The sequence below is a fragment of the Rissa tridactyla genome, chromosome 3 (genome assembly GCF_028500815.1).
Source record: "Rissa tridactyla isolate bRisTri1 chromosome 3, bRisTri1.patW.cur.20221130, whole genome shotgun sequence".
Lineage (NCBI taxonomy): Eukaryota > Metazoa > Chordata > Aves > Charadriiformes > Laridae > Rissa > Rissa tridactyla.
In genome coordinates, this window is record NC_071468.1 from 35,791,431 (window position 1) to 35,805,863 (window position 14,433).

Sequence of the window (14,433 nt, forward strand, 5' to 3'; positions counted from 1 at the left end):
TTCTTTTATATCTGGCAAAGGTAACAAGGCAGCTGCTCAGTGAGTCAGCAAAACCCACAAAATACTTTCCAGCAGGATCACCACCTTTTAACAGGGTGTGGTTTTCAGATGCACACTGAGAGGCTGTTCCCCTATTAAGTTGTACCTGAAGGCTCCTTTAAATACTTGCCTTGTAACAGTATTAATCCTCTAAGTATGGGGAAATGTCTCTTTGCTTCCATAACCACTGCTAATCCCTCAGCGCTTCAGTTCTCATAAACTGGGCTCAGCCTGGGTTAACCGATGGACTTGAACATCAAACTTAAATTTTCCTATGAAAAACTCAAAATATTGGAGGGGAGCGGCACTTTGAATTCAGAACATAGCACATGTCCTGTTTGAGCTAGGAAACCTGTTTTCCCTCCCTTATTTATAAAATACTTGTTAAGGAACAGTAATTAAATTGATATGGCAGGTTCTTAGTCACTTGTAGGACTTAGGCGCGGCTGAATGTCTTTCTGAAAATATACTCCAATTCAAACAGGAGAAAGTTACTCAATGAGGTTTTTCAGGTCTGTGTTATGGCTACGTAGTCTGACCTCTTGAGTAATGGTCCCTTGCGACCACAGAAGTTTTGAATTTAAGGATCATCGAAATCTGCGTGGCCACATGAAGCATCTGGGCACATGTACAGGTCCTTACTTCAGAAAGGTGCACTTTAAGAAGAACAGTCTGCACATGCCAGCTCAGCTTGGCAAGGGCCCTTTTCCATGAAAGGTTCAGAGGAAGCAGTCAAACTTTGTCTACATACTTTCCCCAAGACCAGTCTGCTGTGCGTCCTGGACAGCACATTTAATTCACTCAAGACACTTAACTTACACTGAAGTTTTGTTTCAAACTTCCTGACAAATTTACATGAATGATCATTTAGTTTTACTGTATTATTTTTAGCACTCAGAAGTCTGAAAGTCACTTAGGGAAGCGTGGGGGGAAAAGAAAAGAAGAAAAAACGTTCAGGTTTCTGCATGCTTCCACAGCTTGGAGACATTCTCCCAGATTTTCACCTTTGGGGAGAGGTTTCAAGAAGTCCCCTACATTCATACCTCATGTACACACCCTTTAGGCTCTCCCTCAGACTACTCTGCTCTGACTTCAGACCTAGTTTTGTTCCACTGGAGCAGTCCTGATGGGAATTTTAGATGTGGAAGAAATGTAGAATCTGACACTTTGGAGGTACAGGTACTGTTCTTAGAAATACAACACCAATGCAGTGTCACCAATGCAGGCCTCAGCTCACTGTTAAATGATGCTGCTGGCTTCCGAGAGGATGCAGCCTGGGTTTTTTGATTCCACTCACCCACACAAAAGACAAAAATATAGAAAGAAAAGAAATTAAGGCAGAGAAAGCCACTGTACCCAAACCTCCAAAATGACAGAAATGCCAAGGATTTTCCAGAAATTCAAATTTAGGAATATAAATGTTACTACACATTCTTGATCGGCTTTACAACAAACATCAAAGTCTACAATGCAACCATAAAAGCCGTAACATGGAAATACATATTCTTACATTTTTGGTTATTTAGCCTCAGTGTTGTACATTTGTTGTTTTTCCATTGAAAGCAGCACTACTGGATGAAAAAGATTATCTAAAAGCTAAGTGCAACCTTATGAATTTTAATCATATTCTTTCCTACCTTCACACTGATCCTCCGATGCAGAAAGTTTGAAACCTTGGCCACAAATACATCTGAATGACCCCTCCATATTTTCACAACGTCCATTTGTACAGAGATTGCCATACTGACATTCATCTATATCTGTGAATACAAAGAAAGCATAAGTGTATAATTGGGTAAAACCATCTTTCAGTTGAGCTTGGGAATTTATTCAAATTCTGCCATAAGCCTGGTTATAATCAGTTTTCCTGTCTATTTTAACCTTGGCAATTCTGCAGCAAGTCTAACTTAAAAAAAGGATTTGAACTTGAGCTGGCCTGTGCTCAAACACTCAACTACACTCAGAACCCACGTGACTAAAACAATGCTTTCGTCCCAGTACTGCAAGGACTGCAGTTTAGGCTAACAAACCTCCTTCTTCCTTTTCTTTTCTTGTTTTTTAAATAGGCATTGCACTATGAGCTAACTGTGTCCGCATCATCCCTACCTGAATAAGATATTTTGCCCATAATTTTCCAACAGTAGCTTAAACCAGCGCAGCTTTAGTATAAGAGAAGAGGTCAGCAAGTGCTGGCACGTTCATTCTTGCATTACACCGATTTACTCTTAGGATATGTACCTGTGATAAAAGCACCAGCAGCTGCAATACCTTGTAACCATTATCACTAATCCTTCTGCTGTTGCAAGGAACAGTCCAGAAAAGCAGACGCAGCTCATGCTGGCAAGGCTCTATTAGAAGCTGTTCTCTCCAAAACCATTTTTAAAACATATGCTCTGGTCAGAATCTCCCAACCTGCTGCCTCTGCTTGTTTACTTGGAGCTTACCTACAGGTGCAAGGGACCAGGCAGGTCGTCTTGGAAGCTAAAACAGACCTCAACCACATTTTCTGCTGTTGAGTTTTTGCTATTCTTTAAAGCTAGGTCAATTAATGCACAGGATTTAAAGGAGTTCTCCAGTGCATAACTAAAGACCCACATACGAAACACATGGACACGTGAGACTTTCATAGATGACGTTTTTCAAGTGGACTTAAAGGAGGCAGGTTCTAAAGGACTTAGCTGACACCTGAGGAATTTCAAGGGGATTTCTGCACTTCACACAGGTCCCCTTGTAAGGCTACTCTATATAGGCACCAAGGAACTCCACTGAGTTATGCCTTTATAACAAAAGTTTTAGAAGCAAAATCTCTCTTCCTGGTCACAAACCATCCTTTATTTACAGGAGGACTTGAAAGAAACTTTTTTTTTTTCTATAAGCTATCCCAGCTACCTACTTTCATCATTCTCTGAAAGATGAGCATTAACTATATGGGCCACTATCTTTAGCCAGCACGAAAATTGCTATGTTACTACTTAAGAACCATTTTCAAGATTTCCTTCTGAATGTAATTTGTATAAAACAAAACAGGGAAAAGCAACATACAAATAAATAACAGCTTTCATTATAAACCTAGCCAGAATTAATGTGGTATTCTAAAATAATCAATATTGTCTTTTTCCTAGGAGTGGTTTTCACTTAAAAAATAAAAGGTTAATTTTCAACTTTTATTTATTTATTTTGGGGATGCAGTTAATAGCAAGCAGGCATCCCTGTTTGTATGGAAAAAGTTGGGTTTTTTTGCTTCACTGATGCAGAAAAAGTATTACACTTTATTTGCCTTTATGTGCCAGAAATCACATTACTCCCAATTACCCTGTCTTTTGTCACCACAAAGCACACAAATCTGTCAACATAAGAGAGTAAAACTACTGATTATTTGAGGCACTTGAGCTATTTAGGCAGCTGGAGCACAGGGAAACCTGGAAAAAGATTAGAGGTCTTTAAATCATCATCATAGGTCTTATTAGCTATTGTGAATGCCTGCAGTAACTATTTTCCTTATATCATTCATGGCTCTTTACAAGCTCCTGTACAATCTGACTTTGACAAAGCCCATCTCTCCACAGACACAAATGAAATCACCATTATTGTCCATATTTCAAATGACCTACCATTCTTGTTCCCTCACTTGAGCCTCTAACTCTGTAAATAAAATGCCCTGTTGCAGCCTGGCCAAGAACATGAAGCAGAATCCTCCCAAGAGATGACAGCACAGATCCACAGGTGCTCTGCTGTGGCAGTTCAGTAGACAATACCACTTACACCCTTCTGCAAGGCTAATTTCTCAGATCCCTGCTGTTGCAAAATGTGCTCACTCAACAAAACACAACGTTTGCTCTCAATGTATATGATCAATGCTCTAATTCAAGAATTTGTTAAAACACAGAGAACTTAATTCAGCACTCAGGCATGCAAATTCCCAACTGAATAACAAAGCCTGCAATATTATTTCTGATTTTTGGATGGGACTTTAACATCGAAAGACTTTCACATTAAGCCAGCAGAAAATCCAGGAACAGAACCTAAATCTTCTGAGATGAAGTCCAGACAGAACCACAGAATGTAGGGGTTGGAAGGCACCTCTGGAGATCATCTAGTCCAACCCCCCTGCCAGAGCAGGTCACCTGGAGGAGGTTGCACAGGAACATGTACAGGCGGGTTTTGAATGTCTCCAGAGACTCCATCACCTGTCTGGACAGCCTGTTCCTGTAGTTGATTCTATTGAAGCTCCCTACAGTAGGGCTAGAGGTACATGGATCAGCTCTGCTGACCTCTGTATTAGTTTTGAAATCTGATGGGGTCCCTAATGCTGTCCAAGATGAATATTGCTAGTTAACCACATAGCTGCAAAATCCATCACAGTGATAACCATGAGGATGAAGCGGTCCAGAAAGTTTCATCAACCTTATTTTTTTTTTTCATTTATTTATCAACCCACAGAAGTGTGCTCTAGATTTACATATTACTTTATTGTCATTCTACATCATGATATATCACTTTATCTGAATGTGCAAATGTGGAGAGAGAAACATGAAAAAAAAATGTGATTGCAAGTAAACTTTTAAAAAAAATATTTCAAATAGTCCCTCTATGACACAAATGCACCGAGGGATCTGGGACAGTAGCAATTTCAAGACAACAAGGTGGCAAGGTGTGCAGGTGCCATTTTTAATTTCTTCCAATATGCCACCCGAACTGCAGTTAAATCTGTTCTACATAAGTCTGAAGTGAACCGATTGACTTGCCTTTATTAAAGAAAAGTTGCTAAGTTCCTGGCTTTAAATCCTGGAAGATTACAATATCAATAGCATCACAGAACTGTAAAATTGTTACACTAGACCTTCTAGGGCATCAAGTGCAGGCAGAGGAGTGAGCTGAGGTAAAAAAACTTACTGAAAACAGTACTGGGGAAAACTAGCAAAGCTGCAAGTGACCTAAACTAACAGCAGAAAAACTGATTTATAGAACAATGGACTTAAAATACCCTTTATATTCTCCTTTCGAGTGTATTTAAATTGTACCATATCGCAAAGCTACAGATTTAAGAAAAGCTCTGTCTGCATTACATTTTGTAAAATGTGTATGGCTCATTGCCAACATGACGTAAGTCTAGGACAAACAGAAAATGAAGACTGATCACATCATTAATTATGCAAGATGTCTAGGCTTCATAAAACAAAGGAAAAAAGGCTTTCATAAAAGAAAGGAAAAAAGGAAACTACATGCAGTAATACAAGGAAAAAAAGTATCAGCAACTTGGAATCAAGACTTATCGCTTGCATGACTTAGTTTTGTTTGTAAATCTGAGCACAGCAGTGGTTTCTTTTCTCTCATTCTACTCCTACTAACCTAGTTAACAAGAATGAAACAAGTGAAAGTTCTGCCATGACATTTTCAACCAGGCTATTTTCATAAATAGGTATAGAAATCAAGCTTGATATCATGAAAGAATGTAAAATTGAATCAACTTTACATTTTCCAAAGAAGGCATTAAGTAAGAGGAAACCTTTCTTAACAGAGTGCATGTGCCACATTCTTTGCAAGGGTAGCAGGAATCCAAGCAGGTGGGAACGAACAAAACAAAGATGAACATGGACTAATGTGTGTTAAGTGAACCACATCAGTTTGTTGTAAACATTTCATAGCTTGCTATAACTCCATTAAAATCCATGAAATTACCTGAGAAATAGATTCTTCTACAATAGTCAAATGACAAGACCAAATAATGCAGCTATGACATAGAATCATCAAGGTTGGAAGGGACCTTTAAGATCGTGGAGTACAACCATTGACCTAACACTGCCAAAACCACCACTAAACCATGTCCCTAAACATGCTGGATAAACTGTAACAGGCAGATGTTCAGACAGAAATAATTTGCTACAACACGACTTCTTCAGACCAAAAGGGCAGTTGAAAAAGGTATCGTCTGTACAGCAAAACTGGTGGTGGGGCTCTGACAGCTACACCATATGTTTTTCAGGTGCTTCACACATACATTTTGTTTTGTAATTATAATTGTATTGTTTGTAGTCTAGATTCAATATTCATTTACCTACAATAAAACACAATTTCCTCATGTATACTGTGTCTGAGAAAAAAGTCATTTCAAAAATCTTGTATTATGAATTATTATGGAATGAAATGGGGAGCCTGGGCATGGTGCTGTCATCAGGTTGTAACATTGATGGAATAGGAAATACAGCGTCTCAGAACAAGAACTATAATAGGAGACACAAAGAGTACTGAACATACCATGGCACTGTCCATTCCAGCCTCGGAATCCCAGTCTGCAAGGAATGCACTGGTAAGAGCCAGGAGCATTAATGCACTGTGCATCTGGACAAGTAGTTGGAGTCAGGCATTCATCAATATCTTCAAAAGAGAAGATAAAAGGAAATACCAATCAAAGCCATAACAAAACACTGAACAATAAACTAATCTGGTTATTCTGACTGTGCTCATATTATACTAATACATTTAAAGAGTTGCATATTTTGACTGTTAGAGATCCAGGAAGGTACAGGTTCTCACAGATATGTAACCAGTGAAGGGGCATCTTGGAGAAATAAATTAGATGATAGTATATGCAACTGAATCTGAATTTTCTGTTATACTGTGAATCTTTGATAGGCCCTCCATAACATACAGCAGGTCAGATTTCTGGCTTGGAAAGGTAAGAACAACTTTGCTTACATCACCCCTTCATAGAATCTTCATGGTTGGAAAGGACCTTTGAGATCATCGAGTCCAACCATTCACACACACAGAAAAAAAACCAAACCAACCCCTTCACCATATTGAAAGTAGTCTGAGCTTCTTCCTATAGTCAGTCTCAAGAAATTTTGGAAGTGCATTGCAACAGCAATAAAATTGTAACTCTAGCTTCTCAAAGCAAAGAGGAATTTGGTATTCTCCAGTGTCCTAGAGTTATGCAGCATGTAAGTACTATGTGGACTATAAATTTAATTATGTGAACAGTAATCAAAGATGTTTACAGGAAGAAGGGAGTAAATTATTCCTGAAAGAAGGCACAAGCAAGACACACATCACTGAGGCTGGCAACGTTTAGGGTGATAGAGGGATTTGTTGCATCAGGAGACGTCCTAGTTTACTCATGACAAAACAAGAAATAGCTTCTGAAAAACTCATGGATCTCATGTCCAGGCTCTAAGCATCTACCAAGAACTACTTATTCTGCACCAAAGAAACCCACAATATCAATGCAATCTAAAAGACCGCATACAAAAATGACATCCAAAGACAAGCTGCTGTCAAGTGACCAATGATCAGAAGATGCTGGAATTAAAACTGTGTGGGCAGCCTCGTTCCAGTCTGCTTCCATACTTGAGTATCATTTTATAATATGGTCTTTAATTACGCAATAATTATAACCTTTCCTACTAAATACTCACTTCATGCAGTGCACAGAACTAATGAAATCAAAGCAATCCCTACACCCAGCTTCCTAAGTTCTTGTCCCTTCCCAGCTCCACAACTAGCGGTTGTGTCTTCTGCAATTAAGGACTGCTACTCCAGAACACATAGTAGGGAGGCAAATTACTCCTAGTTTTGGGAACAAGCTCAGAGAAGGAAAGCAGACTCCAACACTTGTAATTTAACCGGATAGTGTTCCAACCTTCAGAGAATTGAACATCCCCAGCTCCAAACAACTCACTGGATGTGGGCAAATCACAATTTTTCATAGAATCATGATCGTCCAGCTCAGAATACTTTCTCATAAAAACAGCAACAGGCCTCTTCAACCACTATAATGCAGACCTGCAAATGTGTCTCACTGAAACTACTGTGAGTTTGGTTTTTTATTTAATTAACCAAAAAATCCACTTCTGCAGAAACCTGTTCTCAGAACTGCCTAGACTGCATCTGCCCTCAAAGCACACAACATGAATGGTGTATTTGGTACAGAAGTTTTCAGTCAAAATAAAAGTTTAAATGCTGCAAAGCTTAAAGAAATCACAAGGAGATTTTATAGGAATACTTAATCGTATGCAATGATGTTCAGCTATGCCTGTAACACTGTTCTACATAAACAACAGACTCTACAAAAACAACGCATATGCACTCTTTACGTTTCCCAGGCCAGGCCCACGACAGAGCTTGCGTGAGTATAGCTTGAAGGCAGAACGATGACGGGGTGAGGAAATGTAAGTGAACCGTGTGTATTGTGTGCAGCTTGGAGGATTCTTGCCTTTGTTTTTGAAGTGTGGAGGAGGTGGAAAGGAATTATTTGTGGAATCTGGAATCTGTCAGTAGGGTGACTATAACGAGTAGGTGTAATGACATGGTGAAATGATTCCCGATTGTGTCATTTCCTTGCTTTGATGGATTTAGTGTAGGAGGGTTTTTCCCCTAAGCAACCTTAAATAACTTTGAACAGAGAATTTTGTTTCAGAAATTACATATTGTTAAGTTAAATGACAGAGGATGAGCACCACACTACTTTAAATACAAGCTAATGAGAAATTTGACGCACTGTGATATTCTGATTTCTAGCCTATTTTAATCACAGATTCTCTACTGACAGAGATTTGAAAAAAGGAGTTGTAAGAGTGGAGCGTGTGAAACATTTATTTAAATAAAAAAATTTTTGTCTGAATAGAAAGAGGAATCTTTTAGCAATATATCCACAAAAGCAATAATATATCAGAACAGCAAATATATCCATAGCAGCTTTAAATTGCTTATTTGCCAGGCAACCTAACGTGTTAGCAATTTTATTCTGTCCTAAGTAACTTAGACTAAAGCATGAACAAAACTGTTTAAAATGAAATCGCTTGAATTTTTTTAGTTCACAATTCAAGCTGAAAATGAAGAAAAGAACAAAGAACAGCAAAAAAAAGCAAAAATATCACACTGGAAAATAATGTGAAGTTTTGAAGTTCAGATGTTCTAGGATCTCCTGCAACATGAAATACCTACCGGATATATATTTCCAAATTTAAAAAAAAAAAAAGGACAACTTATCATTTGCTATCTGTTATAATATAGGAAAAATTACACTTTAAAAAAAAAAAAAAACAAAAAAAAAAACAAAAACGAAAATTGTCACCAAGTATGCAGGGCAGGACTAAGAATGAAGTCAAGTGATTCCATGAGAAGAGCTGTTAAAACAGCTGTCCCGAGATGGCTTTGCCCATAGTGGGGGAACACCTTTACAGTGTCTTAAATCTAAACAATAGGAATTGCAGTTCCAGACATCAAATAACTGAAAAGACTGGAAAGTACTCAAAAAGGTTCCTTGTTTAAGCTTGCACCCCCTAAGAATTCTCCCTTTGCAGTCCACAGTGCTAAGCTTCCCTTGAACAGCAGGCGATGTTAATCATTCCAAGCAGCTGTAACATTTGGCATTGTTTTTGTGATATGAATAAATGGTAACTTCATTTCACCACCCAGGACGTACTGTAGATAAAACAGGCAATGTCCTTTTGAACACTCCACCATTTTCAGCTGGTGTACAGGGGGAAGTCAACTAAATAAAGAAAGTAGCTGTGAGAGAAACCCAGCAGTAAGATTAAGCTAGAGAAATTACCCATGGAAATAAGAACACAGTGGATGGTGAAAGGGAACTCTGAACACAAATAGATCTAAAAGCACTACGCCAAGACATTTGATCTGAAATCAAACAGCGAATGGAGATTGAAATTAATTAAAAGAAATATACCACATAGAAAAATATTGTTAAACATAAAAAAAGAATGTGTTATTTTAATATTTCCATCTAATGGCCATATTTCTTAAAAAATAAAGAAATAGATGTAAAGTTTTCTGCTGAGACCAGAAACAGCAGTCAATGCGATCAAATGGCTATTCCTATTGCAGTTGTTTGGCTTGGCAACTGTTACTGTATTACTACTGGTGAAGAGTCCAAACCTACCTTCACATTCACCTCTCCTGCTCATTTGGTATCCACTATCACAATATTCACATCTGTATGAGCCAACTGTATTTACACAAAAGCCTTCCCCGCAAGTATGAGGTCTTGAACATTCATCAAAATCTGCAGATGAAAGAGAGAAACGTAAGAGAAACTTTGCTTCACCATAGAATTACTGAATGCTTGCATCTCCCCAAAACTCTGCTTTAATAAAACATAGGTAAGTAAACTTGGATTTTCAAGCTGTTTGCAAGCCATAGCCTACAGCTGTTTTTTACTGAGCAGTTCCATCTTTACCTCACTGCTTGCGATCAGAGAGAATGAGATCTAGAAACAACCAGGCTGTATGAAGAAGGGCAGCAAGCAGCCCTGCCTGCAGTTGCAAACACAACGCATGTCACTGGCTCTATACTGCGCCCAAGGCAGTGCTAACCTGAGGAACATCACAGCCACTCACTCTGTCTGTGCTGCTCTCCATGTAGTCCATGGCTGTTTGCAGCTATATTTAAAAATACAGTTTGTTACAGCTACAAGTAATTGAAAGTTTTTAATGTTTGTATTTCCCACCACAGAAGGTGTTTTTCCTGAATGGTAATCTTCATAAACAAGCACGATACTGAATAAATTCTTGGTTTTTAACAAATAATCATTTTGAAAAGTAGTAGGAGCCACTCAAATATTTTCCTCACCACAGTATTGTGATGAGGAACTGTTTAGTGAGAGCCAGTTAAAAACACCTCCAGGCACCAGTCCAGTACCAGTGACATTGAAGATAAAAGCCGAAAAGGGGACTTTAGAGGGCTTTAGATAAACTTCTTGAATCATCTATATATTTTTATTTTCTATAAAGGAGACCAGTAATTACCAACACAGTCTGTTCCATCTTCACTGGCCATGAATCCAGCTTGGCAAATACATAGGAAACTTCCTTCTGTATTTTCACAGCGTCCAAGGGAACAGAGATGGGGTGCCTCATTACACTCATTAATATCTATAAAAGAAATAAAAAATGTAAGACTATAGAATAACGTATTTAGTTGTGATTTTTTTTGTGCATTCTATGCCATGCTTTTGATAAGACTAATCTTGTAATTATTTTAATTCTTTGAAAAAGTATATGTTTTCCTCTCCCTCAGAGCTGAAAAAAAGACGCATTAAATAGTTTTGGTTGGAAAAAAATGCTCTTACTGGCTTAGACTATAAGAATATTGCATTGGCCTGAAGAATGTGACATGATTATTATTCAAATCACTGCACTGAGTGCAAGCTGAGCACAAGCTGCAAGCATGGAACAATAACACAATTTGGATGCAACAGAAGAATTTTAAGTTGCCATTTGGCTGTGTATGTGTGTAAATTATTTTTTAATACTGTAGTTGCACCTGATAGCATGCGGGAAGTTATTGAACTTTTGGTAGCATGAAAAGTTGATAGTATATAACCTGGCAACATGATACAATAAACTCTTCCTGATCCAAGTTACAGAGGAACCAGCATACTCTGAATGAAGGAAAGATACTGATACAGCTGCTTCCAAACCTGAAATGGCTCATGTAGAGCCAGGCTGGGCTCTGCCTCATGTTCGTCAGAGCCCTCTGTTCCAGAACTTAATAGCTTTGAAGGGAATGAAGACCTTACTTTGGAGATCTCCTAATTTGCTTCTGGGACGTTTATGATATACTTTCTTTTTTCAGGAGAAGGTTGAAAGGAAAGACCCAACAAAATGACTGGATTTAGTTCAGCTGCAGAGCTGGTAGCTGGGCAAATCATTCTGAGAAACAGCCATTAATTCAGTCATTCTTTCTCCAAACAGAACTGTATTTCTTCCTGGCAGTCTGATGATTTTAGATACCTGATATAAAGCTGAGAAGAGACAGTCTGTCTAATCACTTTTTATCTCATCTCACAATGGGAAGAGCTTTCATTCAATTTAATTAAATTCACGTTCTGTTCTGAGCAGCTGAAAGGCTATATCAGAGACTAGCTGGCAAATTTTATTTGACATAGAAAAACTAGTTTCTGTGTAGTTTGGAAGCATTCAGTAGAGGATGCAACTCCTGACTGCACTGTAGCATATTTCCCCTGACCAGACTCTACATTTCAAGCATTTCATAGCATGGTTATTTCAGATTTTTGAAAGCATCCATTCATACCAGAGCACTTTGTCTGCTGATCATTAAGTCTGTACCCCTCGTAGCAGATGCAAGTGTACCCCACAGGCAAATTAACACAGTGTCCTGCTCCACAGATATCAGGATTAACTGTACATTCGTTGATTTCTAAGCAAACAAAAAAAAGTTTAATGTTAAACTCTCCCACACAGTTCAGTAAGCGTACGATATTCTGTAATCTAAGTAGAAAGATGAAGCCTGAAAACAACTGTAAATCAAGTTTGTAAGTCCTGAGTTTCTGTAACAGATACCTTATCTGGAAGAATCTAGAAACCATCTAGGCTTTTCCTAATGACATAGTCTCATGTCCCATCCAAGATCTATAAATGGGTACATAAAAAAAAATAAAGTAAAATGAAGATAATATAAAATAAGAATTTATACGATTTAACCTTTGCATTGAAGGTTAAGGAAATAACCGCAGTGGGTTTATGATTATTTTTACAGAATACTCATCTGTTAATGGCTTGGATATATTTTGTAAGATAAGGAGATTCAGATGTGGGCAGCACTGGATGCTAAACCCTTACAGTAGTTTTAGAAATTCTCAAAGTATATGTGTTACTGCAAAAAATACTAATGACTTTGTTTAGTTGCAATTTAAACTAAGGTTATACAGCAGCATGAAACAGTAATTCTTGAAAAAGAAGTTATCTGTAAAGAAAAATAATTTATCCAGACTATTTAGAAATAGGTTACATTTAAATTTAACTAAATCTTAAAGTACAGAATTCAGTCACTCAAAACCGTCTCAACTCTAACTGCATTCAGTTTTTAGGATTTACATACTCGGAACAGTATGTAAATAACAGATGGATTTATTTGTTTATAGCACAAAACAATTTCTAGTTCTACTCCTTTTCCTGAGGAAATTAAAAACAGCAGAACATGGAAAACTACCGTTTTTTTCTATCTGATGTGATTGCCCAGCAGGGTAACTTCATCTCCCTGTAAGGAAGTGAGGAGCTGGCTGGCAGAAGGGACACAGTCACAGCAGAGCTGACTTCCAAATTCCAGTTTGACAATCACCATTAGTAGAACTTTCATATGGGATTGACGAATTTCAATTACAGGTAACTGAAGGAGGCAGCTGAATGCTTACAGAAGGACAGGATACTTTCTCTACTCTTACAGTAGGTTCAGGAGGATTTAACTGCAGACAGAATCGTACTTCAAATAACAGGGTGATTTATAACCTGTGCACATTGCGTGCCAGTCAAAAATTCATTCTTGCATGAAGCAAAGCCATCTCTGAAGAGTTAAACTTTTATTAAAGCATGTGCAGTTTCTCCCTGTGAATGGAAACTGAGAAACCTCTTGGTAGGCCTAGATATCTTTACCATATACAATACTGTATCTTAAAGTATTTACCTCGATACTGCAATTACTTCAAAGCCTGTGTTAATTCTGAGAGACTAGCCAGTGTGACACTGTAATGTTTGCATGTATACACACATGTACATTCAACTTTTTGTTTTCAAATTTACAGCAAGTGAAATTTTCATGCCTTTTGGACACAGGTGTCACTTAAACAGGTTTCAGCTGTGACTGGGGCATTACTTGCATTTTTGTTATTTTTACTGCTTGACACACAGATGTAGAAAAAGCAACTTCAATATATCAAAAAAGGAAGAAGCACAAATGTCAAAAGAATATTTCAACATAGATCTCTCAGTAATTCCTCATCTGCTTTTTGTAAAACATGCTGATCTATAACCCATGAAGTCTATATCCCTCAAAGAACATGATCACATATACTTCATGAACATATGTACAGATTGTCTAAAGACAACTTGTAGCCAGGTAGTCTTCAGTTCTGGATTTCAGTTGTAGATCACGTAATCTGAGGTGGAATTATTAATTTTTCCTTCTATCATTTGTTTATGAGCACAAAAATGGCAGCTACATCCTGTCAGGGTCTAGTCCTAGCTCTGTTGACAGTACCCTCCTTGCTGTGCTGTTCTGTACTTTCTGTCTCTCGCCAGACTATTCCTTTCTGTTCTACGGCTACATTCTCTTTGCTATTATAATTCAAAAGCAGCATGGAACCAGTCATAGTGTCAGGAACTCACAGTAATTTCTTAATTTATTTTAGTTCTAAAAAGGAAGTACAATACCTGTAACTTGAGTAGGTGCAATTACTTGACTTGCACTCGAAGTAGAGATTTCAGGAGCAACTTCAACAGGCAGAGGAGGAGATGTTTTCTCAATCACTACTGTGTGACATGGAATGGAAATCAATCACATCCAAAAAAACCCCTTAAAGCATTCAAAAAAAAACCCCTTAAAGAATTCACACATGATACTGAATGAGCCAGACGCTAT

At 37.9% G+C, this 14,433-nt stretch overlaps 1 protein-coding gene across 8 annotated transcripts in view; it reads right to left on the reverse strand.

Moving 5' to 3' along the window:
* The window catches only part of LTBP1 (latent transforming growth factor beta binding protein 1), a 202,061-nt gene that overhangs the window by 53,711 nt on the left and 133,917 nt on the right, over positions 1-14,433 (reverse strand). For 5 of the 8 annotated variants that reach the window (XM_054196709.1, XM_054196705.1, XM_054196708.1 and 2 more), the window contains 6 exons: positions 14,226-14,324; positions 12,091-12,216; positions 10,803-10,928; positions 9,938-10,060; positions 6,295-6,414; positions 1,677-1,799 (listed from right to left, as the gene is read on the reverse strand). In XM_054196709.1, the coding sequence (XP_054052684.1) occupies positions 1,677-1,799; positions 6,295-6,414; positions 9,938-10,060; positions 10,803-10,928; positions 12,091-12,216; positions 14,226-14,324 (717 nt within the window). The remainder of the gene's footprint in view (positions 1-1,676; positions 1,800-6,294; positions 6,415-9,937; positions 10,061-10,802; positions 10,929-12,090; positions 12,217-14,225; positions 14,325-14,433) is intronic. The other 3 variants (XM_054196706.1, XM_054196713.1, XM_054196712.1) reach the window with 1 other exon arrangement.